This window comes from Empidonax traillii, unplaced genomic scaffold, assembly GCF_003031625.1.
Source record: "Empidonax traillii isolate 1590-97213 ecotype Southwest subspecies unplaced genomic scaffold, ASM303162v1 scaffold722:size395592, whole genome shotgun sequence".
In the NCBI taxonomy this organism is placed as follows: Eukaryota; Metazoa; Chordata; class Aves; order Passeriformes; family Tyrannidae; genus Empidonax; species Empidonax traillii.
The window spans coordinates 7,467-31,375 of record NW_020955915.1 but is presented as its reverse complement, the minus strand read 5'-3'; the positions used below and the strand labels follow the sequence as shown (position 1 = coordinate 31,375).

At 40.3% G+C, this 23,909-nt stretch overlaps 1 protein-coding gene across 1 annotated transcript in view; it reads right to left on the bottom strand.

Annotated features, from left to right (window-relative positions):
* The window catches only part of U2SURP (U2 snRNP associated SURP domain containing), a 38,890-nt gene that overhangs the window by 12,044 nt on the left and 2,937 nt on the right, over positions 1-23,909 (bottom strand). Inside the window, exons 2-23 of the mRNA XM_027900396.1 lie at positions 20,348-20,395; positions 17,407-17,505; positions 16,932-17,046; positions 16,398-16,531; positions 14,407-14,474; positions 13,472-13,566; positions 13,353-13,388; positions 13,163-13,245; positions 12,619-12,784; positions 12,000-12,211; positions 11,020-11,063; positions 8,083-8,187; positions 7,237-7,303; positions 6,975-7,138; positions 6,000-6,162; positions 5,438-5,517; positions 4,314-4,401; positions 2,611-2,733; positions 1,821-1,977; positions 1,367-1,462; positions 767-833; positions 268-430 (exon numbers count right to left, since the gene is read on the bottom strand). Coding sequence (XP_027756197.1) covers positions 268-430; positions 767-833; positions 1,367-1,462; positions 1,821-1,977; positions 2,611-2,733; positions 4,314-4,401; positions 5,438-5,517; positions 6,000-6,162; positions 6,975-7,138; positions 7,237-7,303; positions 8,083-8,187; positions 11,020-11,063; positions 12,000-12,211; positions 12,619-12,784; positions 13,163-13,245; positions 13,353-13,388; positions 13,472-13,566; positions 14,407-14,474; positions 16,398-16,531; positions 16,932-17,046; positions 17,407-17,505; positions 20,348-20,395 — 2,373 coding nt within the window. The remainder of the gene's footprint in view (positions 1-267; positions 431-766; positions 834-1,366; positions 1,463-1,820; positions 1,978-2,610; positions 2,734-4,313; positions 4,402-5,437; positions 5,518-5,999; positions 6,163-6,974; positions 7,139-7,236; positions 7,304-8,082; positions 8,188-11,019; positions 11,064-11,999; positions 12,212-12,618; positions 12,785-13,162; positions 13,246-13,352; positions 13,389-13,471; positions 13,567-14,406; positions 14,475-16,397; positions 16,532-16,931; positions 17,047-17,406; positions 17,506-20,347; positions 20,396-23,909) is intronic.

Sequence of the window (23,909 nt, the reverse complement as noted above, 5' to 3'; positions counted from 1 at the left end):
ACTTCATATGGCTACACGTCACAAACTTTCCAACTGCTCTGCAAAGCAAGAGATTTCTACGTGCTTGGTTATGGTCTATTAATTCCAATAAAATCTGAACTACGAAACAGAGACACATTTGAGAGAAACAACAGTTGTGACATTTCAAAATATTCCTGCCTGAGCATCTTAAAAGGACATTACAAGGCTTTGCTAATGCCTGATTTCAGCTGACCAGCACATTATTGGAAAGGGCCAGAGGGGTGGCCCAGAACAACCCCTGCTCACCTCAATCTCCCGGAGCTTGGCACGCTTCTCTTCGCTCATCTCCGAGTATTTCACCGACGACTTGGATTCAGGCATTTCCTCTTTAATGGGATTGGAATACATGTGCTGCTCTTCTGACTTGGAACTCTGAGTGTCTTCCTCATCTTCACTTTCTTCTTCTTGGCTTTATAGGAAACACACAGAATTGAGATGTAACAGAGAATTAAGTATATGTAAAATTTACTGTTTCTCCTACTCAGTTTCTGTGATTAGTTATTAGTTTTGAAATCTGTTAAGTAAGACTAAGTCATGTAATGAGTCTGCATCTGTAAGCCTTAGTATTTTAATTAAGTTGTTAATTTTTATTACTCGCATAATCTGCACTTCTCTCAGGAGCATCTACTTACGAAATTTCATGTTTGTTCTGCTCTTACAATACACATATCTATCCTACAGAGAGTCCCAAAGACACTCAACGCATAAAATGAGTATGTTTTCATCAGAATGAAAAAGTATTTACTTTTGAATTTCCTCCTCCTCAGATTCTTCGTGTTGGTCAAAAAGCTCCCACTTAGAAGTTGTAACAGCTAAAAGAGACAGTAAGATAATTTTAACAACAAAAAACCCCCACCAGTTAATCAGAAAATTAGTATTTGTAGATATAATCAGAACGACAGTGTGGTAAAATTTACTTAATGCACTTAATACAGACTTTCTATTTCACAGAAATATCAAAGCAGCCCAGCAGCAGAATATTTACCACTCACAGAGCTATTCACTCACAATGCACATCATGTTTTGGTAAATCCTTCAAAAGCAGACAAGTATTTGTCAGTCTGTAAAATATTATCTTCCAAACCAAGATCTGAAAAGACTGCCAACCACATACTCTTTTTTTTTTTTTTTTTGCTTTCAATATTTATTCTTAAGGAACTGGAAATTATTCTTAAAGGTTGGTAGGTTATTGAAGTAGAACAACCAAAACAGAAAACAGTATCTCCCTTTTTTGGTTAAAACCTCAGTGAACAGGTTACAGCTGAAAATCCTACTGTGTCAGCACAGATCAGCTGACAATAACCATGACAGAGGTGACATGATGCTTTCAGCAATCAAAACTAACCTTGAGCTTCCAGTTCTGATTCATCCACTGCTTCCCACTTGGAAGGGGCAACTTTAAATATAGGCTCGTTCTTTTTTGAGTCTTCAGTTGTGTCCACTGTGGGAGAAGGAGACAGAGAAAAATCATTTCCAAAGCTCATCAAGAGCTGAAACCAAAAAACACTACTAAGACAACATTCAGAATTAAATACTGAAACAGATTATACCATCTTATTATTTGCTAAGAAAAAAATCCAGGACTTGGAATCTGATGTGTGTGACATCAGAAGACACCTCCTGTGCTCCTGAAGCAATTATGAACAGCAAGCAGTGGGGCAAACTGGAGTTAATCAGCTCAGTGTTTCACAAAGCTACAAGGCCACATCAAGCCTTGGCTGTGTTCGTAAAAACTACTCAAGAAAAAAAGATCAGAGACCGAAGATTCAAACTGAAAGTAAAGTTGAAACATTTCGTACAAGGAACTCCATCAAGGTCATCATCCAGGGATTTAATTGGGACTCCATCCAGATCATCAATGGGAGCAGCATCAATAGGAATTCCATCCACATCTTCCAGTGGAGCACCATCCAGCTCTTCCTCTATGGGAGCACCATCCAGATCATCTGGTACTTCCTAAAAGCAAACAAGAATTAATTATTGCAAGTACAAATCCACATGGTTTTCCTTTAGTTCTTCAATTATCACATCATTCCTTTTTAAAAAAGTACTTTTAAAAATACCACAACCTCAAAAACCTCAACTCTGAAAAGTTCTGCTAACAAGTTTACGGTAGAGGAAATAATACAACAATATCCTCCTTTAAAAATTACAGGCAAGAACTTGGAATTTGTCCAAAATGTACTGGAAGCTTTGCAATATCCACATCTCCTCTGCTAAGAGAAATAAGTTATCCTTCCAGTTATACTGCAGGTCTCCCTCCTGCAGTTCTGTTTCCACAGTTACAACGCCTGAAATTCCACTCAAAATTCAGATTTTAGAGTATTTCCAATACAAAGGAAATACCTGTCACTCTGCACTAGCCTTTGCTCTGAAATGGTTTCACAACACAACTCCACCACAGCACCTAATCCACAAGTAAGGAATTCATAAGCAGATTAAACAGTATTTGCATTTGAAAATGTGTCACACCTGTATTTAAAGGCAAGGACTTGGAGGAAGGAAAGGTTTTCTCCCCTTGCCAGCCCTTCTTTGCATTTACACAGCTCTCCCCCACCACCCCCAAGCATCCCCACTGAGCTCACTCACCTCTGTTTCTTTATCTTCCATGATGTTCACCAGCCCCAGGAAGATGTTCTGCAGTTTGATCAGAAATGGCTCTGGGTAGATTGCCCAGTCCTCCCATGCTCGGAAGCATGTCATGACCCGTTGCTGGAAGCAAGGAGGGGGGGGGGGGAAAGCTAATAAATTTTATTAAGAAATTTGAAGTGAGGGGAAATAGACCCCAGAGAGCTGTTCCTACGCAGTTCCACACTACAGTGCATTACAGTGATCCCACGCTGGGCAAAGACTAGGAATTTTACAAAAACACAAATATAGATATGGGAACTACTTGTTATAAAATCCCACTTGGATCTCATTTTCCCTCTAAATTCCTGTTCCATTATCCATTTCAGCTGTTCACAGTTCTCTCCTGACACTAAGTTTCATTCTGCCCCAATGTTCCAAGCAGGTGCCTCTGCTAAATGTAAGAGAAAACATCTTTCTCTTTATAAAATAAAATAAAATAAAATAATTGAAATCAACCCTGCAATTAAACTGTGTTCCTGCTTTCCCTTTGTTCAGCCTTGAGAAGAGAAGGCTCTGGGGAGCCCTCACTGCCCCTTCAGCACCTACAAGAAAGCTGGAGAGGGACTCTCACAAGGGCCTGTGGGGACAGGACAAGGGGAAATGGCTTTCAACTGAGAGGGGCAGATCAGGTATCAGTAAGAAATTGCTCGGGTGCAGGTGGAGGCACTGCAAAGGTTGTCCAGAGGAGCTGTGGCTGTGCCATCCCTGACAGTGTTCAAGGCCTGGCTGGGGCTCTGGGCAACCTCCTCCAGTGGAAAATGTCCCTGCCCACGGCAGGGGGTTGCAATGAGATGATTTTAAGGCCCCTTCCAACCCAAATAATTCTGTGATTTTTTTGGAGAAGTGAAGCATATTTGAAACGATGGGTTTCAGTTCGAGTTTGGAACATTAAATGTAACTAAAGACGTAGATATAAAAAAACCCCAGTTATCTACTGCCTCTCTTATAATTTAACAAATAGTTTTAAAATAGTTAACAAACTGATTCTCAGTCTAGAGCAATTGAAAGCCCAGAAGGCAGGACAACCAGGATAAAGATTCAATACAACAAAACTAACCACCCTGTCAGCTTTGTATTTGAAGCTTCTGATTGCAAACCAAAGAACAAAGAAGTGCAGAGGCATCCTGGAAACAGGAGAATGAAAGGCAGGCCAAGCATGAGAACCGTGAGAAGCAGAGCTCTTTATCTCAAAAATCACCCCCAACCACCCATGGGCAGATTGGTTATCAGAAATCTAAAAATAAAGCCTAGCACAAAAACTTTTAAAAGTAACTTTATGCTGTTCTGTCCAGGAGTTTCTTTCCACACTGAGCACCCAAGTTTATTCTGAAGTTGAAATATAGCTGGTCCAAAAATAATAACAAAGCCAGAAGGCCCTGTCTGTGATTTAAGTATTAGATAGATACCCTCTCAACTCCACTTAGCATGGAGTTGAGTCCTCAGGTATATCTACCTGAACACTTCAGGGGGAAGATGTTCATTTTCTTCCTTAACTTCAAGGCTATCCTTGCAAAAGAGAAAACCTTTTTTTTTTTTTTTTAAATAAAGCCTAATTAGGAACCTTGATATCTAAGCCACTTATCATAGTATGCAATCTCTTGTGCAGGAACATCTCTATTGATATGACCTCTATGTCATGTAAGTAACAATGAAATACATACCTTGAAATTTTCAGACTGTAAATGGCCTTGTATTGTACGGTAAGTAGCATTGAGATCAGAGAATATCTGACATAATTTTGTTTCAAAACTAGAATTAAACATATACATTTCTTTAGTTAAACTTTGTAATATATGTTTTCTGGACATACAAAATTCATGAAAATACCTGGGACACAGGACTCAAAAGCACAAGGTTCTGATCCCTATTGTAGCCATGAACTGCACTATAAAGCAAATATGATGACTATATATATATATATATATATCAAATCACCTTGGACAACAACAGAACTGTGAAGGGAGATCTTCACATCTGCTGCAGTCTCTTTATACACCCTGGAAAGACTGGAGGACAATAAAAGGACTTTTACAACCTTAAACACGAGGAAAGAATTGTCTCAAAATGCGATTTGGTTTTTGGTTTTTTTTTAAAAATCTTAGTTATGTTTCCATTCCGGTCTCCTCAGTGGAAGCCCAGTGAGCAGCAGCTGCCCTAACTTGCCTTGAGCTTCTCTCAATGTGCAAAAAACAAACCAGCACAGCACAGACACACTGCAACAAAACCATCAAGTGCCATCTCTGGAGCTCTGGGACATGCTGAGTGATTCCCACCACGCTGCCACAGCACAGGAGACACTCCAGGAGGAGGCACAAACATCAAGTAAGACAAAGATACTGTCCCTTGGACATTTTTCCTGAATTCTGCTCAGCACCTTAGAAATAAAGTACATAATCCCCTCATGCCTTCTCCAAAGTTCATGGGGAGTTAAAACCCCCAAACTTTAATAAAAATCAATCAAAACTTTACTTCTTTGCACGAATTCTTTGTTATACACATCTTGAATTTCAGCTATAGGCTGTGTCTGTAAAGAGGCACATGCATCACTCTCACTTTTATGGAGTCCCATGCAAGTGCCCCCTTACACAGGGCATTTACCCCAGTATGCTACAACTTACACATTTTCATGCAAACAGAGCTAAACACCATCAGTCTGTAACAGCAGCAGCATAGAAAAGTGTGAATTTCTCTACAGCCACATTTATCCAGAGATGGACATACAGAGATGAATATAAGACTTTTTTTTTTTTTTTTAACTGCCAATGGCCTAAAATGTTATACTTACAATTTTCTGTAGTAGGAAGCGTTGGCAACTTTAGCTGAAGAGTTGTACAACACATCTGACACCAGATACAACCTTGCAATCTGCAATAAAGCACCTTCCAATTAACTCCAGCTGAAATTACCCTGAGCACACCTGAATGTTTCCAGGAAGGACACAAGACAGCTCTAACTGTCTACAAGTACCTAATTAGAAGGAAGTGCAGCACAGCTATGTTATTAATAAACATGCTAAGAGGAAATTAGCCCCCTGTTATGTTTGAGGGCACTACCCAACATATTAACACAGCATTGCACAGGAGAAACGACAGCATTCCAATTTTAACTGCCTTGTTTGAACACGCTGTTTCCAACCTCACAGTAGGGCAGAGCATCGTTTACAACCAAGTCCAGAAAGAATAAAAACATGCCACAAAATTCCAGGAAAAAAAGCACACTTCAAGCCCACATTTTAATCCAATCCTCAACATCATCTGCAATTTGTGAACTAATGCTTACAAATTACACGCTCGTGCTGCTAAGTGAGCTCTTCCCCCAGAAAACAAGGCTGTGGAAAAGCTACACACCTTCTTAGGAAGAGGAGTCTTGAGAATGGACAGTGATTCTGTAATGCAGTCGACAATCTCTTCAGCAGCTTCTGCATTATTGAGACAGAAAACCATCGCATCACCAATGTCGTTCTTCCGAGGGGTCAATCCACGCAGAATCTCCTCCAGTTTGTCCCTCTGTCTGAAATAACAGGAATTTTAACACTTTCAATATAAAATTAAAGGTGCTTGGGGGCATTTCCATTTAGTAACTCTCTTTTTGAATCTTTCATCTTTAGAAGAAAAGCAACTTTAAGTATTTTTATGTTCCATTAGGTCGATTGTTTCAGTGGCTCATGAATTTATGCATCAACATTACATAAAGAGCAAAAAATTCCCACTCAAGTCTTGACTCCATAGAGAAATCAAGGAAAAATAACTGAGAAATATCTAATGCAACACCTCAGTTTCTCTAATAAGGTAATAATCATTTGGATTTAGTTTAAGCCTAAACCAAACTGGATAAATCTGAAGCATAAAAGTAATTTCTGCTACAGAGTAAGAAACACTAGATTAGACAGCCAGTAATAAACAATTACATCACATTTTCCCCTGACCTCCATATTTAGAGAATATTCCCCAAAAAGTATCATCTTTTTCAGATATATTTCAGAAATAAATTGCGAATTAAAACCTTCAAAACTATGACTGGTACAGACTGGTACAGTAACTATGACAGTTCACTGGTGACAAATCCAACCAAAGATTAGAACGTATTTAGCAACAAGGATGATCAAAACAGACTAAAAGAAAAGCACTGAGTTTACACTAAAACAATACTCTGACAAGTACGACATTTTAGGGATGATATATTAAAAAAACACACAAAAATATACAATATATATATAAAATATACAAAACCCCCTCATATATAAATATACAAAAACCCACAAAAGGAAGAAACAAGCAGACCAGCAACTAAAACATGACTGTAAATGGATGGTTAGCACATACTCTTCCTTGAGTGCCCCCTTCTTGTTGGGTTCCTCCACAAAGGCCTCTGTCTCCTGCTCCTCAGACATGCCGTGCAGGTATGGGTTCAGCGGGGGGGGCCTCCAGAAAGAGCCGTTTTTGAACATTCGGAAATCTTCTGTCCTCCACTTGGTTGGAGCATCTCCCTGCAAAAAAAAAAAAAACCAACAACTCAATTTTTATTCCTGGGCTCTTTTAATTCGCTATGTTTGAGGGTAGGAATCGTCACTGAAATTCTACTTGCCTGAAGAATTGAATAAAGCTTCCACCGATAATAGACATGGGCTGGAGTCTGGTTTTCAAACAAAAACCTAAACCAAGTGGCAAAGAAAAGAGATAAGAACATATTACAATGGAAGCAATAAACCCAAATAAGCATGCCCTGGTCAGAACCCACCCTTAGCCCTCAGGTGAACACCAACACACACCCCCCCAGTCTGCAAAGCAGAGAGCACATTTTTAATGGTCAGGATATTCTGTTTTCTCACTTTATATGTAACAATCCCAGTGAAGCACCACAACCTTTCTGCAAATAAAACATGGCTGAAAGGACATTTTGCATTTCCCTGAAAATGTTTTGGGTTTGTTTTTTTTTTTTTTTCCAGAGGCTGCACTTCACAAGGAAGTGGGAAATTGATCTTTTTTTATTCCTTTAATGGCAAGAGCTGCAAATTCTCACAGCTTCCCTATGTCAAAGGGACACTGCTAAAGGTCAGAAATCAGGCTCCAGGAAGAGCAGACTTCACATGGAGTTAAATCTGGCTGTTTCTGGGGAGATTTTTTTTCTTTTTCCAAAACGTACACACTACTGTTTCTACTGCTGACTAGGAATCCCTGAGTAAAGTATGTGTTAAATGTTATTTTATAGAGAGAGAAATGTATTTTATAGTGTCTGTGTAGCATTTTATTTTTATGTACACATTAGTAACAACTGGAATAAAAGGGGATTCTCCTTTATAAAGGACAGCATAACCATTTGTACAGCTTAAATCTGCACATAAAGATGGTCCCAGTAAAAGCAGCTCTCCTGAGTATTTCAAAAATGCCAGTGACAGCAGAGCTCTCTGTAATTCAGCAATGCAATAAGCACCTGAACATGGGGTTGTTGATCTCTCTGTTCATGATCATGGCTTCGAACATGGGCCCTTCCCGCACCACAAACTCTATCATTCGGTGGATCAAAGCGAGCAAATTCCTACAACAACAACACAGTTAAAGAAAAGTTGATTCAGACCTAACACTAGAGCAAACTACACTCCACCTAAGATACTACAACTCTGCAGGAGATTATTCTGCTGTACTGTTAAGACATCTGTATAAAAGATAAGGTAACATGGCACATGTTGCAGCTTTGCATCACAGACACGGGCAGGCTAAGAATGCAAACACACCTAGCACTGGTGAACTGGAGAGGAGGCCTCTGCCCTGAATTTCCACAGCCTACAACCAGCTCTGGCTTAGCAGGAGCCTGATACGCATAAAAAGGGGTGACTGAACACCAAAGTACCATTAACTAGCAAAAACTAAGCCCTCATCTACGTGGTCTAGAAATAGGATGGAAGGGTGAGCTAAAGTTCTCCAGGGGAACGAGTGGCTGGACATTCTGCTCCAAATAAAACACACATCCCTTTGAATATTCAATAGAAACTGCACTCAGCTTTCAAACTATTCCAGAGTGAGAGCAAAAGCAAACAGCCTTCTTGATGCCAAGCAAGGCAATGCTTTTATTAAATTTAGATAATCTCTTTTTGGCCAAGACTCAACTACTGGCATAGAGCAAAACTGCCCATCGTTTTGTGTCATACCACCCACGTTTCCTCCCTCATACAACCGAGTGAACCAAATCACAATTAAAAAAGAAATAAAAATCTGTATTATTTCATTCAGCCCTACATCCTGAGACAGGCACATTTCTCAAGCCCCACGTGAAAATGAAGAGTCCCTTCTAAGCACGCTGAGAGCAGACACTCAGATAATCTTCATCAAAAATAGTGATAACCAGTTTCCACCCCTTTGGGGTTTTTTGGAAACAGGGTCCTGAATTTTCAAAATAGATTACCTACAAATATCAAAAGCTTCATAGCTCGTGTCCTCTGAATGTGATGCAAACGAAAAAAAAAAATACAGATTTTTACATTTTTTAATTTCTTTTCTTAGATGCAACAAATGGATTTTGGTTCTTTACATGTCTTTAGATTTCCTTTTAGCACTTTTTTAGCTACTGAAGTTCAGCTACACTGAAAGGCTGAAGAATTTTCTATCACTTCTTAGTAACGTGACACTTTTCTACCATGAGTATTCCAAGTTCTGCCACAGATATAATGCACTAGATCAAAAAAAAAATTCAGCTTAAGAACATGGAAACAGAAACCTGTCCCTGCCATCTGCAAACTTAGTAAATGCTGTTTTACACCATCTAGCACTGAATCTACATTTACCTCAAATATTACACACATACACACACACACACAAAAAAATAATCAAACAGCTAAGAGTTCACTTTTGCTGTCTGCATTTTATAACCCCAGAGTCACTGTGGAGAGGACACAGCCTCAACAATCCTGCAGCCATTTTATTTACAGCAGTGCTCTCAAAGCCTCGTGTTGTATGAACTGTATTTGAAAACACCAGGAAGAAACACATCTGCAATCAGCTTTCAAGCCTCTGAGCTTGAAAAAAAAAAAAAAACCTTTATGTTTAAAATACTAAGACGTAAAAAAATGTTAAAAAATGGTATTGACATTTTTTAACTAAAGGGGAATAAACACATTGTCCCCCTGAAGTCAGCTGATGTTTCTGCATGATGTGATGCCCTGTGTAATTGTCATTAGCAGCTCTGAAAGTCATTAGGAAAAGAACAATTCAAAGTATTTTCAAATACAGTTCATTTAATGCGAGTTCTTATCACACTTTATCATATTTTAAAGTGCCACAGTAAATAAAATGGACACATCTTTCTCTCTGCAAGCTGATTACTCTGAGAGCGCTGCACAGTTTCACAAGTACTTGTTCTGTACTCCCTGTGCTTCTCAAATCAAGACTCCTCCTGGTCACACTAATTATTCAAGTCTCTATCCCACAAAACAAAACCTGCCCTGTCCTATAATTTATCCCAAATACTCGTGCATCTGAGCATGGATAAGCATGGTAATGCACCATAACTAGTTCACAACTCTCTTTCTGCCCCCCCCACACACGCAAAAAAAAAAAAAAAAAAAAAAAAAAAAGGTTTTCAGTTATAATAAAACCACATTTATTGGAGCCGATCGTACCAATGTCTGGTCAAAAACTGTATACTTTCCCAATCCATCCCATGATGTTTTCCTGGTCCCCCGCTGCCGCAGACAGTTCAGCTGGTGTTGCTCACCAAGGCCAATGTCAAAGAGAATTTGGTAATCTTTGGTGCTTCTTTAACTTTTAAAACAGTGTCGTGTTCCTATGTCTGGGAAAGGGTTTCAGCTTAACTGAGCAAGGGTATTCCTAGGCTAGAGGGAAGGCAGGAGCAGCGTGGGGGACCAAACTGGAAAAATATATCCTTGAAACAACACAAAACTACCTTTGCAAGGGACCAGAATTATTAACTGTTGCACATTAAAAAATAAAAAAAAATCAAAAGTGATTTTTAATTAACAGGTTAGAAAACATGTAAGTGAAAAAGAGGGGGAAAAAAAAAAATTAAAAAGCCCCCCAGCTGCATCCCAGTCCTCAGAGGTTTATGCCAGGACTTACGTAGTGTCTGCAAGACAAGCTATTTCACCCTCGTGTTCACTCACAAAATTACCCTGCAACTATCTCCAGTGCTCAGATTAAATACAAGAGATAATTACTTAAATCCACCCTCACTAAAAAAAAAAAAAGTTATTCAGAACAGTAAGACTGTAAATCACACCCATTTCTTTCAAGTGTCACAAAGAACCATTGCTCAGTCAAGCCATTACCTTTTCCTCAACATCACCATTTTTTCTTTAAAATTCCGAAGGGGAAATTTTCTATATTTAGATCAGTAATAATAAAGAAAAACATGTACCTTTCTGTTGGGATAACCACTTTGACTATGGCTTGCGACAGAGTCTGTATATGAAGTCACATCAGATAATAAACATAGAATATGTGAGTATTGTTAACAAGTAACAAGCAAAAATATACATATGCAATGAAAATACTACACATCTATCACAAGTTTTGCAGGCAATCACTGCTGTGAAGTTATAACTAAGCAATTACACAAAATGCAAAGGTCGTGTCAGTGAACCGTAAAGGTTCACCAATTGCAAAGTATCAGAACATTCCTGTCAGAATGCACATTGAGGCACTGAATAGGCACTATGCTGAATATAATTAAGAAAGGAGTTTTTAAGTTTATGAGAAAATTCTAAACTATTTGAGACTTGGATCACGTTGGTATTACTTTATTGCCAAGTCTTACAGAAAACAGCCCCTAACATTTAAGTGTCATTCAAAGAATCAATAAATTCTTACAAATGTAAATCAAGTTGGTTTGTGATTACAAGATACTTACCCTTTAATCAGCTAATATTCCAGAAAAAAAAAGTTTGAAAACTGACTCCATAAGTAGCATAAAATACTTACTCAATGTCCAGAATAATTACCTTCTACACAACATACATCAACTCCTCTAGTGCAAAACTAATGCTACCCAAATTAAAAGGCAGGATTTTCTCTAAACAGAACAATTTAGATACTGCAATTTGGCAGCCAACAAAAGGGGGGGACGTAGGAGAAAAAAATCCAGGGAGCCTGGAGGGGGAAAACGATAGGCAGATTTTTAAGCAGCACTAAATTAATCAAGAGCCAATATCCTGTCCCCTAAGACAGCCAGGAATCAGAGCTTCAGGAATTAAAGTAGGTTCCCTTGGGCTACGCAGGGAGCCAGTGGGTTTGCAGATTAAGGGCCGCCAGTCAGGCTGGGCAATGCAAATCTAGGAAGCCATTGCAATACTGTCACAGATGTAACAATGACATATGGCCCAGGGTGCTGGAAGTTACCTTCTCAAAGTCCTCCTTGTTTTTTGGGGGTGGTAACATTGGAGCGTTGGGGTTCTTCAACCTCTCCCTGGGCTGGGCGTTAAAAGGCAGTCCTGACGGGGGAGGAGGGAGGGTGTGCTCCATCATGGAAGGCGGAATGTAGATGGGATGTGGTGGAATAGGTACAGCTTTGCCCCAGCCCAGCTTCATCTCAAACGACATGATCATCTTGCCTGAAATAAAACAAACCCTTCACGTTATAAACTGGTTCTGCATCGCTCCAGGTTTCTCCATCAGGTGCAGCATTTAGGTTTGCCTGCCATGGTTTACCTTTGCCTTACATCTTTGATGACTGTATCACATCTAGCACGCTACAGCATGTGCAAGGACATGAAATGTTTTATTCATCTTCCCCCAGTGTGTGTCTTCAGGACACTCCAATACACTGTTACTCTGGTCTGACAACACTCAGCTGCCAGTAAAACACACAGTGTAAGCTGAAGTCACTGCCAGCCTGGGATCTACTGCAGTTACAGAATATATCACTAGTCTGATAAAACAATCTGAAAATGTGCTTCCAGTTCCCCCTCCATATTCGTACAAAGATTATCACACAGCTCCAACTGAGAAATCCATTTACCATTTAAATTCTTCAACGCTCTTTCAGCATCTCTCCTGTTCATAAAGGCAACGAAGCCACAATTTCTTTCTCTTGCTCTTTCTTCATCTGTTCTTGGCCACATAATTTTAACACTCGCTAATGGTCCAAAGCGTCCAAATTCCTGACATAACATCTCTTCATTCATCTACATGAGAAAAGGTAAAAAAATGGCATCTTGCGACTTTATTTCTGGGACATTTCTTCATATTATTGTCCAAATGTTGAGAGTTTAATTTTTTCAGTTTCTTGAACAACACTTCACTGATACCTCCCCAATGCAATCTCCTGTAAACATAACAATTTAAATACTGCATTTTTAACTGAGAGCACTCAGATTTCTGAGATACAATCCACCTGGCTTGGAGATACCCAGGGAAACATAATTTTAACTGAGCTAGTGATTGGTAAGCTACACCTTAACTTTTGCAGCGATACGTGCAGAGCATTTATTCCAATAAATACTGCAAAAAGACTGGCCTGGACCCAAACGTGCCAGCACTGCACTCCCTGGCTCCAAACTCACCTGTGGATTAATGTTGCCAAGATATAAATTTGTTGTGCTTGGATCTCCAACATCATGGGAACCTGGTGCATAATCATCCAGGACTGAAATGATGGAGAAAAAAAAAAAAAAAAGAAAAAAAAGAAGTCATAATCCCTGCTATGCATTTAAATGACAACATTAAATTGAGTAAGAAAAGAATCTGTATTACCACCAGACGATCTGTTTCTTCTTGAAGGAGCATCCACTGAATAAAAGGAAGAAAAAGATGTACCATTTAGTCTACAAATTTTGTAGCCCCAACTAACACCAAAAATACCATCCACTTACTTGAGCGACGCTGCCCATCTGAATCAGACTGGGGTGGTTCAAAACGACTCAATCTACCTTTTGTTTTGTGCCTCTCATCACGCTCCTCTTGTATTCTGCAAAACAAGTCGGACATAAGGAACAACTCAAAACCATTCTGAAGTTTTTATTCTAAAATTTTGATTTAAACTGTTTTAAAATTATGAGAATTCTTAATATTGAACTCAGGCTTGCTAAAAAATTTCAGATTGCCAGTGTGTTTGAACTTCTGTTCCATCAGCTGGAATGCTCATTCACACTGTCAGGGTATTTCACCCTCAAACAGAATTGACTTGGTTGGAGAAGCAGTTCGCAAGACCAGAATAAGAACTGTGCTCTGAAAAAGTGACTGCAGTTCCACATGCAGCTGTCAGAGATCTGCCCACTGAGATGACTCTTGGAGATGCACACAACTCTTCAGTGCCTCGTCCTCCTTCTACCTTTCCTAAGGCCACATCCACGGGCACACACAAATGTCTTCTCCCAGAACACACAGGAGTTTGTTTCAGTTTAGAACCTGAGGACAGTACTCAATTAAGTGACCATTTGGTTCTCCTGATAGGAAGGTTTTGTACCCCAGGAATACAAGGCTGTACTGGTTTTGGGGGGCAGGTTTTGCTGCTGGGGGGTCACAGGGGTGGCCTCTGGGAGGACCTGGGAGAAGCTTCCCCTGTGTCTGACAAAGCCAAGCCCAGGCAGCTCCAAGCCAGACCCAGTCAAGGCCAAGCCCATCAGCAATGAGAGTAATTAAGTGTTAATGAAGTTATTTCACAAGTACTTGGGGGGAAAACAAAATAAAAACCTTCAGCAAACAGCTTTGCACGAATGATCCCAAATACTGCCTGTAAAACAAGGCAAAAACCTTGTTTATTTACAGTAAACCTTCTTTATTGACAGTAAAAACCAGCCAAACTTACTGCTTTAATTCCTCTTTAAAAAGTTCCAAATTGCTCTTTTTCTTTTCCTTCTCTCCTTTCTTCAGCGGCTAAAATTAAAGATATATAAGACAACATTTCAGAGGACAAAGTGAACAAAATTAAAAAACATAAGCATATAACAAAACTTTAGATAATTTCCATGCATATTTTACCCACAGCTTTCAAACCAAGTAAACTACAGGAGGAAAAAAAAAAAAAAAAGAAAAAAAACCCAAAACAAAACACCAACCAAACAGACTTGAAAACATTCAGACCGAGTGCTATCAAACACAAAGCTAGAAAATATATAAAAAAAAAAAAAGTTTAAACTAAACTGTGTTACTTCTCATTCTTACAATGCAGCATGTGTGATCAAACATCCAAATTTAAAATAACTGAGGTATTCTGTCAGTTTGTTCTGCTTGGAAACTAAGATGCTGACTAGGCCCCTGGCAATCTGTCTTGCTCTAACTGATCTGAGAGATGTGTGGACATATATATGTAAATTATTTTACATATATATATATTCCATTATTTTATCCACAAACATTCTATTGGAAAAAAAAAATGTCCTCCTCTCGCTTCCTTTTGGATGGAAACACAGTGTGAATAAACAGTTACTCTAAATGGTTCAAGATGATCCTCAGGAAAAACTCCTGGATGACAAATAATATGGATACTGCACTGCTGCTTTTCTCTAACAGAAATACATGTTCCTCAACTAACTCACGTGAAATTTGACCTTCAACAACATCGCTCTCAAAAAACCAAATTGAAATGAAAACGTTTCCAATAGGCAGACATACAAAATATTTATTGTGTTACACACTACATCTTTGGAAAAACTGGACTTCCTACTCACCCCAGGCAAAGCTGTTTGTTTGTTTTTGTTTTTGGGGAGGGTCTGCCAAATAAATAAAATCATTTTTACCTCATTATCTTCAATCACCATTGGACAGGGCAAGTGAGTAAACTGATTGCATTACTTTCATAAGTATTTATGACAAATTGGAAAAGCAGTAATATTCTTACAGTACAAACACTTGCATATGACAGAACAGAGCTCGGCATAATAAAAAATTTCATTTCTGTAACTGTAGAGCTTTACATAACAATGAAAATCAAACCTGCCATCCAGTATTACCCCACTAGTCTAGAACTGAGAGTTGTTTAAAGCTGGAAGGAGGTTGGGATGAAACTGCCCCCAATTATCACATTACATCTCATTTCCCACCCTAACAGGCAGCACGGTACATGTTTCACTTCTTAAGCTTTCCAATTGTAGTAAGCTCTATTAAAAGACTTTTAAGACATCCAGGACACTCATTACACATATACAATAGTAACAGTAAGCATATGTAATCATCACTTGACTTGAAGACCATGTTTATTCGTAATATTTCCATTACTTTTTATGATGAAATCTTTGTTTACCAAAAAAACCTCACAACTACCAAGCCATTCAGAAGACGAAATAAAAACAAAGTGTTCAGCTTCAAAACTGTGCAAATTCTACAGTTTATTTGTACAACTCGAAGAGGGACTTCTAAAGGGACTTCTCAAATTTCCCCACCAAAAAAAAAAAAAAAAAATCAAAGAATCTCATCAAGCAAACCTGGGATTAATGCAAAGGCCAAATTACTTTTTGGGTTTAAGTTAAAAAAAAAAAAAAAAACTAAAAGCAGATGGCAGCAAGAGCTGCTTCTGAAACTTCAGAGCCGCTCAGGACTGAGGCTGCTGTTCCTTCCAACACCCAGGAGAGGTGTGGCCCTGGGAACAGGAGCAGGTGGAGCAGCCAGACAGGGCATCCTGCTGGCCACAGCGCTCCTGGGCCCTGCCCTTCACCTCCCTGCCATCTGCCCTGGCATCAGCACCTGCCCTCAGTGTGGCATCAGAGCAGATAAAGCTGCTCTGCCAGGTCACCCAGCCCTTTTCCTAAGCACTTCCAGGTATTTCAGTGTGGGAGGGGAATATTCAAGGGAGACACTTACAGGCTTTTTGGTTTCGATCATCAGGAGGGACGGAGGTTTCTCGTTGGAGGGCTGACTTGGCTGGTTTTTCTGATCTGAAAATCGGGACGAGGGCTTATAGATTTTACCCCGTTTTTCATCTGTTTCGTGCTCCTCTGGAATGAAAGGCAAATTAAAAGCACATTTTATTAACTAATGCTGCACAGCACTGTTCAGCAGAAAGAACACTGCTCTTTAGTCTTGGCCATTCAATTCAGTACATAATTTTATTTAAAAAAGAGAGAATATGAACTTTACGTAATTTAACATCTTTTAATATGAAGAAAAAGAACAAAGAATGGGTATTTTAAAACAAAGCATTTTTCCTCTTAATTTAAAAGACAAGTCACACCCCTGCCCACCTAAGTGAGTCAAAGCACAGAGTAGATTTTAGCATGAAGTTTTCTTTTCTGCTTCTGACGTAACACACCGATTTGAAAATGCAACTCAAAGCCAATCTCCATCTCCACTCAAAGGCAGATGACCCACCACTCCCCCAAAAAAGATTAGTTATACCTTTTGATGCATTAACGATTCCTCCTCTTACAAATGTTTTCACTTTCCCACCATCACCTCCTTCGAAGGCAGCCAGGAATTCTTCATAAATTTCTGCAGCAGCCTTCTCATCCTCCTACACAGCAAATGTTCATCTATTTACTATCAGTGCAGGACAGCCTTCACTACACAGTTACTCTTAAATTAGCTGTGTGACAATCCTTTTTATTTTCTAGAGTTCAAGCTACAAACTGCATCAGAGAGCAAATGAAGAACAGAGAATTATTTAAGGTGATGGCTGTCCCCATTTCTGAGCAATAGAACCATCAGAAGATTACTGTAATTCCTATTTCAGGACGCCAGAGAACTTGATTTCTCACACAGAAGGAAAGAGTAAGCCTCTCTCTATCTTAATGCCACGGATACCAGAAACAAATTAAACATGGAAAATACAATTAACAAAAAATACAGTTAACAAAATAAAGGTATAAATTACCTTCTTTTTCAATTCTTCTTGTTCCTTCTTGCTCAGAGTCCTTTTGGCAGCACTCATCTTGCCAATGCTGAAGGCTTTAAGTTTACTTTCCATTAGAGGCTGCAAAAGGAGTTAGAAAACAGACATTGAACTGTTTACAAAACAATTAAAATAATGTTGACCTCGGTCTGGACCAGTAACTTAAACGAAACAAAGAAAAGGCTTCCTGTGCTTATCTCTGAAGTTGTCAGCCTAATAAAACTAAAAACAATTTAATCTGCGTGGGTTCTTTTAAACAAACAATCCTAGGTTTAATGAGGAAGCTTTTGATACCTCTATTCAAACACAGCTGAAGTCTGAAGGGCACTTGCTGTAAGAACCTGGAGATCTCACCCCTAAGCACTGCAGTTTATAAACCTTCAGAAACACAGGCTTTGCACCACAGTTCCCTTTTGATCACTGCAGTCTCCAAAAAACAAAACCAGAAAGCCAATTAAAAAAAAAAGAAAAGTTCTAAAAGCTTTTGTGCCCATTTTGGCCAGAATAATGTATGTGCAAGGCTGAACAGGTGTGAGGGAACAACAAACCCGATGCCAAAATTCACTTGGACGTCAAGGTAAAATGTAACAGCTTTGCTTGAAGAAGAAAAATGCATTCTAGAGGTTTTCAGCTACTAGTTAAATAAAACAAAAGACCTCCCCTTCAACTCCTAAATTCTTTTGAATTTTTTTCCAAAACCCCGATGAAGGAGCACTCCATGTGACAGTAATTTCTGGAGAACAGAATCAAAATTCTTCAGATTTTATTCAAGTAGTTAACAGGCTGTAAAGTGTCAAGAGAAGAACAACAGCAGGATGAAAAGCATGTTCCAAAGACATGGGCAATGGGAAGTAAAAACAGAGAGATGATAAGAAACTTCTCTGGAAATTCCAAGCTTACCACAGCAATTCACGAAGAACAGGCACAAGAACAAAGCCCCACGAGAGCAAAATATAAGCCTTATCTTCCAAACATCTGTGGAGCTCTTCCACAGTGCACAGTGAGGCTTAAAATTACCCTCTTTGCAATGACAGGTCTTCAAAAAAAACCCAGCCCAATAAAACATCAAGACAGATCAGGTGAGCAGCTCAACTGTCGTATTATGAACAAATTTCTGACACCAACTGCAAAGAGTTCCCTCGAGGAACAACTTTCTTTGTAAGGAGCGTTGTTTCCAGTATCAGCTTCCTGGTGGAAATTTTTTTTACATTAAAAAAAAGCACAATGAAAACCAAACTGAAATATCTCCATTTTATAATCCTTGCTTGGTATCACCAACACCTCTCAGATCTCTGCCAAGCATAGGACCAAACAGCTCCCATTTCTCTGAGAAGTGTTCCCTGTTTCATCACCAAAAGCTATCACAAGTGACTGCAGCCCTGTTTGTGAAGTTATCTGGTTTGGGACATCATGTTTGTCAACATGAGCTGCTCAGACAGTTTCATCAGAAGCTTTGAAAGCATCGGTGTGGTTTCAAATTTAATAAAACCAAGTTTTCCAGCAGCCTGAGAAACAGCTTATATTGCAGCGTGACAAACAACAGACAACCCTGGCAATGGTGGGCACAGTGCTGTGGCACAGCACTGCCACAGGACAGACACCACGCTGCCACCCAAGGCTTGTCCTGGCATCAGGAATAATCTATCATTACAGGATACCTGCAGATCAGCCACGTCAATGTTCCAGTGACACAAGGGGAGCAGCTGTGAGATAGAAGAGTTTTGGCAGGAACATCCCCTCAGTTTTGAAAGCGTCTCAGGGATGAAAAGCAAATCAAGCCCTTGGAAGTGGCAGGAGCAGTACAAAGCTAACAGGACTGAACTAATTTACGCCAGCCAGTTAGATTCCAGCAGGCGACTGTAACATTATTAGTGCCCACAGGCAGCCCCACAGAACTCCTAACAGAACTACACAAAACTTGAAGGCCTTCCTCCTTCAGAAAATGGAAAATACCAAGGGAAGGGTAAAGCAAATGACAGAAGCAACGAAACAAGTTGCAGCTGAGTCATCAAATCTCTGTATGACAGCAAACTCCTCAAACAGAACACTGCACTGACTGTGAGGTGGCACAAAGTACTGAAGTCCCAGTTCCTTCAACAACATAAAACATTCAAAAGAGATTTTAGGGTAATTTTCCAAACTGTAGCAAGTAAAGCAAATCAATAAAACGACCTACTTCTTTAGGAAAAGTGTCTGCTCTCACCACTTGAACAATGCTATCTTACAGGCAATTTAACAGCTGCTAATTGACTTTTGCATATACAAAAATCTTGAAATCTTGAAGAAAATCCAAACCACAGAATGAATTGTCTGGTATTAACTCTCTGTTTGGCTCTTCCTGCCTGTTTCCACTTTAGCTCAGAAACAGATGGGTCTTCATGCAAAATAACAACCCCACAAGCAGGCAAAGGTCTCTCCACCCAGGGGCAGAGGGGCAGAGGGTGGGGTGGCCAGTGAGACCAGGGAATTCCTCTAACCTTCTGCTCTGAGTGTATTCCATCAGAAAGCAAACTAAAGGATGGAATTAGGGCCACACTAACTCACCCCTGAGAAGCCAAATGTTTGTAAAAAGGCTCTTCAGTACCCTGACTCTTACACTGATCACCTCTTATTTTCAGCTATTCCTCAGTGGAAGACACAAACCTACAGAGAGTCCTTGCAGCCCCCTCCTGTCCAAGGATCTGTTGGGAATGCAGCACAGCTTCCTACACTGCTGGCTGCTTGGGAAGTTTCAGGGAGTATTTTTAACCATGAAAATCAGTGGTTCATTTGCAAACACCTCCAGGTTACACAGCCCATGCAGCAGGCTCTGCCTGCACCAAGGGCTTTGCTTTCAAAACTGGCCTGTTTTGGGTTGGTGGGTTTCACTGCAATTTTGGGGGGTGGTTTTCTGTTTGGTTGGTTTCAGGTGTTTTGGACTTACATGTGAATCAGCAGATCCAGTGGTGTGTACTGCATCTGGCCCTCTGCCCTGAAGAGAGAACGAAGAGCAGGTGAGGCACAGAACAAGCGACAGACAACCAACCTCAGGGCTTTTTCATCCACTTCTTCGAGTGTGATTTTCATTTCAGTGTTAGCATCCAAATGCACAAGAACTAAGATACATTTAATGTATTTTAATGATATATCTGAACATGTCACATCAGGAGCAATGTCAATGTAAGGTAAATAAGGGATTAAAAAGACAGACTGTTCTTGTTACCACTAAAAGCATCTAAATTTCCACAGCTGGATTTTATAAACACACCACTGTAAGGAAAAAAAAGGTTTAGTTACATTGCATCTGCAAGGGTTGCCACTAAAGGCTGTTAGAGATTACATCAAGTGCTTGATTACTTTTGGCTTTCTATAAAATAATTTCCAAACTGATTTTAGTATATTGTGTACAGATGGAAGCTGGCCACCTTAGGAACACTAATCTAAGCCCAATTTGCAAGTGTGTACTAATTGACATTATTGCTTTAAACTGTGAACCAGCACATACACAAAATCAGGTTTTTAAAGGAGCTTAACTGACGGAGAACACACTTTTAAATTATGTAATGCCCAAATCCCAGAAAACCTCACTGATGTAACGTCTACTATTAACACAGTACTGCCTGGAGCACAATTCCTATCTCAACTGAATTTTAAGTCAAAATAAAAGATTTCCACTAGCTGAAATCTGTTTCTCATTTACAGAACATCAGCACTTCTCCTTATTACCAGGAATTCATAGTTTCTACAGCAATCTGTTATGCACAGTTCTACTTATGGAGCTCAAGCAAACCTGTCCTCTCCCAAGAGTTTATGAATGTACAGCCCAACATCACACAGAGAAAAGACCCCGTGCAAAGGAGTTTCAGAGCATTCCTCCTGCTGCCACCCTGCGGCAACAACGCTGCAGCTACAATTCACCTTTACAGGAACAGTTTCAGACCTGCAGGTAAAAATCCCAGGCCCAAAGGAGGAGTGACACGATGCTGGGTCTGCCTCAGTGCACTGATAGAATGCAGACCCAGCACTGCTCGGGGAAAGGAGGTTGTTTGGCAACAGCACAATTGAAGGACCAATTCCCAATTCTCCACATCTGCTTCATTTACAGATGTTTTGGAAAGCAACACCTCCCAACAGAGGTGGGGGCTGAAGCTGCTTACAGGGAGGGCAACAGGCAAGGCACCACCCACAGGACAAAGATGATCAACGCTCAGAACAGTGGCACAATTCCTGAGGGAGAACATGGAAAAAAGGAACGAACATCGACTCTGCTTTTTCAGCAACAAGCAGATGATGCCACTCAGAATCCACTCAGCACAGAGATTCTGCAGGAAAGCAGGCCAAGGATAAAAAAGGATCGAAGTCACTGGGAGTACAGCAGTGCTCCCCAAGCCACCAGCAGGGACCAGGGCACTGTGCAGCCACTCCAAACGTCAGCCGAGCAGCAGAACTAAGGTGCACTCATAAAACTTCTAAAAGCCATTTTAGCTTTCACACCAACTTTATCCCACAGCAATTAGCAGCTTTGGAGAGCCACATTATTCTCCTCCTTCAACAGTTCTTATTTTTCAAGTCTTCTCTTCCCATCTCTAAATTTAGTTCTGCCTTTGACACTGCTGCTGACCGTCCCAGCAACTGCACTGACAAAGCACAAGATGACAAGATTCTTGACAAAATTACAAGTTGCTATCTGCCAGTTTCTAAAGAGCAGTTATTAAAAAAAAACCCACAGATTCTCACAGCACTGCATTTAGTATCCATGTGCACCCTTGAGGAAAGGGATGGTTTTGTTTCCCTAAGGGTTCCAGCAGCTGCTCTGACTCAGCGGGGTCAGTGCCTTCCCAACACTCACCAAGAGGAGCATTTCAGATGACGCTGCCCACCTGTGCTGAAATCTGCAATGGGATTACTTTTCTTGTTCTCATCTGTTAAGTAGCTCAGTGAAATTTAACTGTTGAAAGAAAAATACCCAAATTTCTGTGCTGCACCTGATGAGATGTGAGCACAGCTCCTCCAGGTTCAAAACACCGACACAAGAGGGTGGCGACTCCATCTTTCGGTCACTGCCACCACAAACAACTGGCAAAAGTCTCACTCCCACTTCACTGCATCTCCCACTTGGCATGAAACCTAGCCTTACTTCTTTTTTCCCTAAACCAGACTATTTTACAGCTGGATCACTTTTCCCATCACTTTCACTCTGCAGGTTTCCCCAAGACTTGTGCCATTTCCCAGCTGGCAGTGCCTCTGCAGGAACACACAGCCCTGTCCAACTCCAGGCCTGCAGCTCCACTCCTCAGCCCAGCCAACTTCCCTCAACCTCCAAGAGAAAAAAAATCTTCAAAGGACAACAGAAATGAGATTTATGATGAACTCTCATGAAAATGCCAAAGCAGAGTCTTCTCTCAGATTCTGATGTTTGTATTTTCTTCCAGCTCCATGGAAGCTTCCAAAAAAAAAACCAGAGAACTGCTCTCCCCAATCTTCCTTCCTGCCCACAGCTCACATGGCCACAAATCCAGCTCTTTATAGTTTTCCCAACCTTAACAACCTCTTGGTAAAGCTGGCATGATCCTGTCATTACACAGATATTTAAAACATGCTGTATACAATAAATATTTTTAATTAATTAATACTGATGTCATTTGGCGCACAAAAGCTGTCAATAAAACCTCAGTGTGCGGTCTTCCAAATGCTGAGTGGTATTTTTGCAACTGTAATGGCTATAACTTCAATGGCCATTATATATGACTTAATATAACTTAATATAACTTAAAAGCCCCTCCTTGCAAGAAGCAAGAGCTTCAGGGTAGAGTTTTTCTAAGAAGTGGTGTCAGACACTCCTGCCCTGTTCCAACACCTTCCCCTGCTCCTGCCCCATCCTGGGCAGCTGCTCCCACTGAACTGGATCCCTGCTCCAAGGGGATTATTTCTTCTGCACAGGGCAACCAATCTGAACAGCACTAGATATAAGAGCAGTGGACATGAAATACGGCTTCTGTTCTCAGAAGATAAAATAAGAAAATGGAAGCGTCATTGAGCAGCTGAAATGTCATTATACAAAGATAATAACTGAACACAATCTGTATGTGTCATTTCAAAACCCTGTCCTGCACTGCCATTCTGTGCAGCCTTCAGCAATCTCTATTTTCTCTCTCATCGTTCTCCCTCCCTATTTAGAGCTCTGGAACTCTCGAGTTGGTATCTTGCTATTCTGAGCTCCAAGTGCCACAGGAAGAGGATGCTTTTGTAGCATATTTCCCACTGGAGACTCTCCAGCTCACTGAGCAGCTGACAGGGTCACACAAGGCAGCTGCCACCACAGCCACACGGGCACAGGGGGCTGCTGAACCTGCACCCCCTCCAGGGATGGTTTGCAAACAGGGAATCAAACAGGTAATGCCTGACTGCGAGAAACAGCTCGATTTTACACTGTAAATCAAAGTAACTGGCTCAAATTCAGGGCCTGGGCACTAAGAGTGAAGAACAAACACCACTGTTCTGAAGGG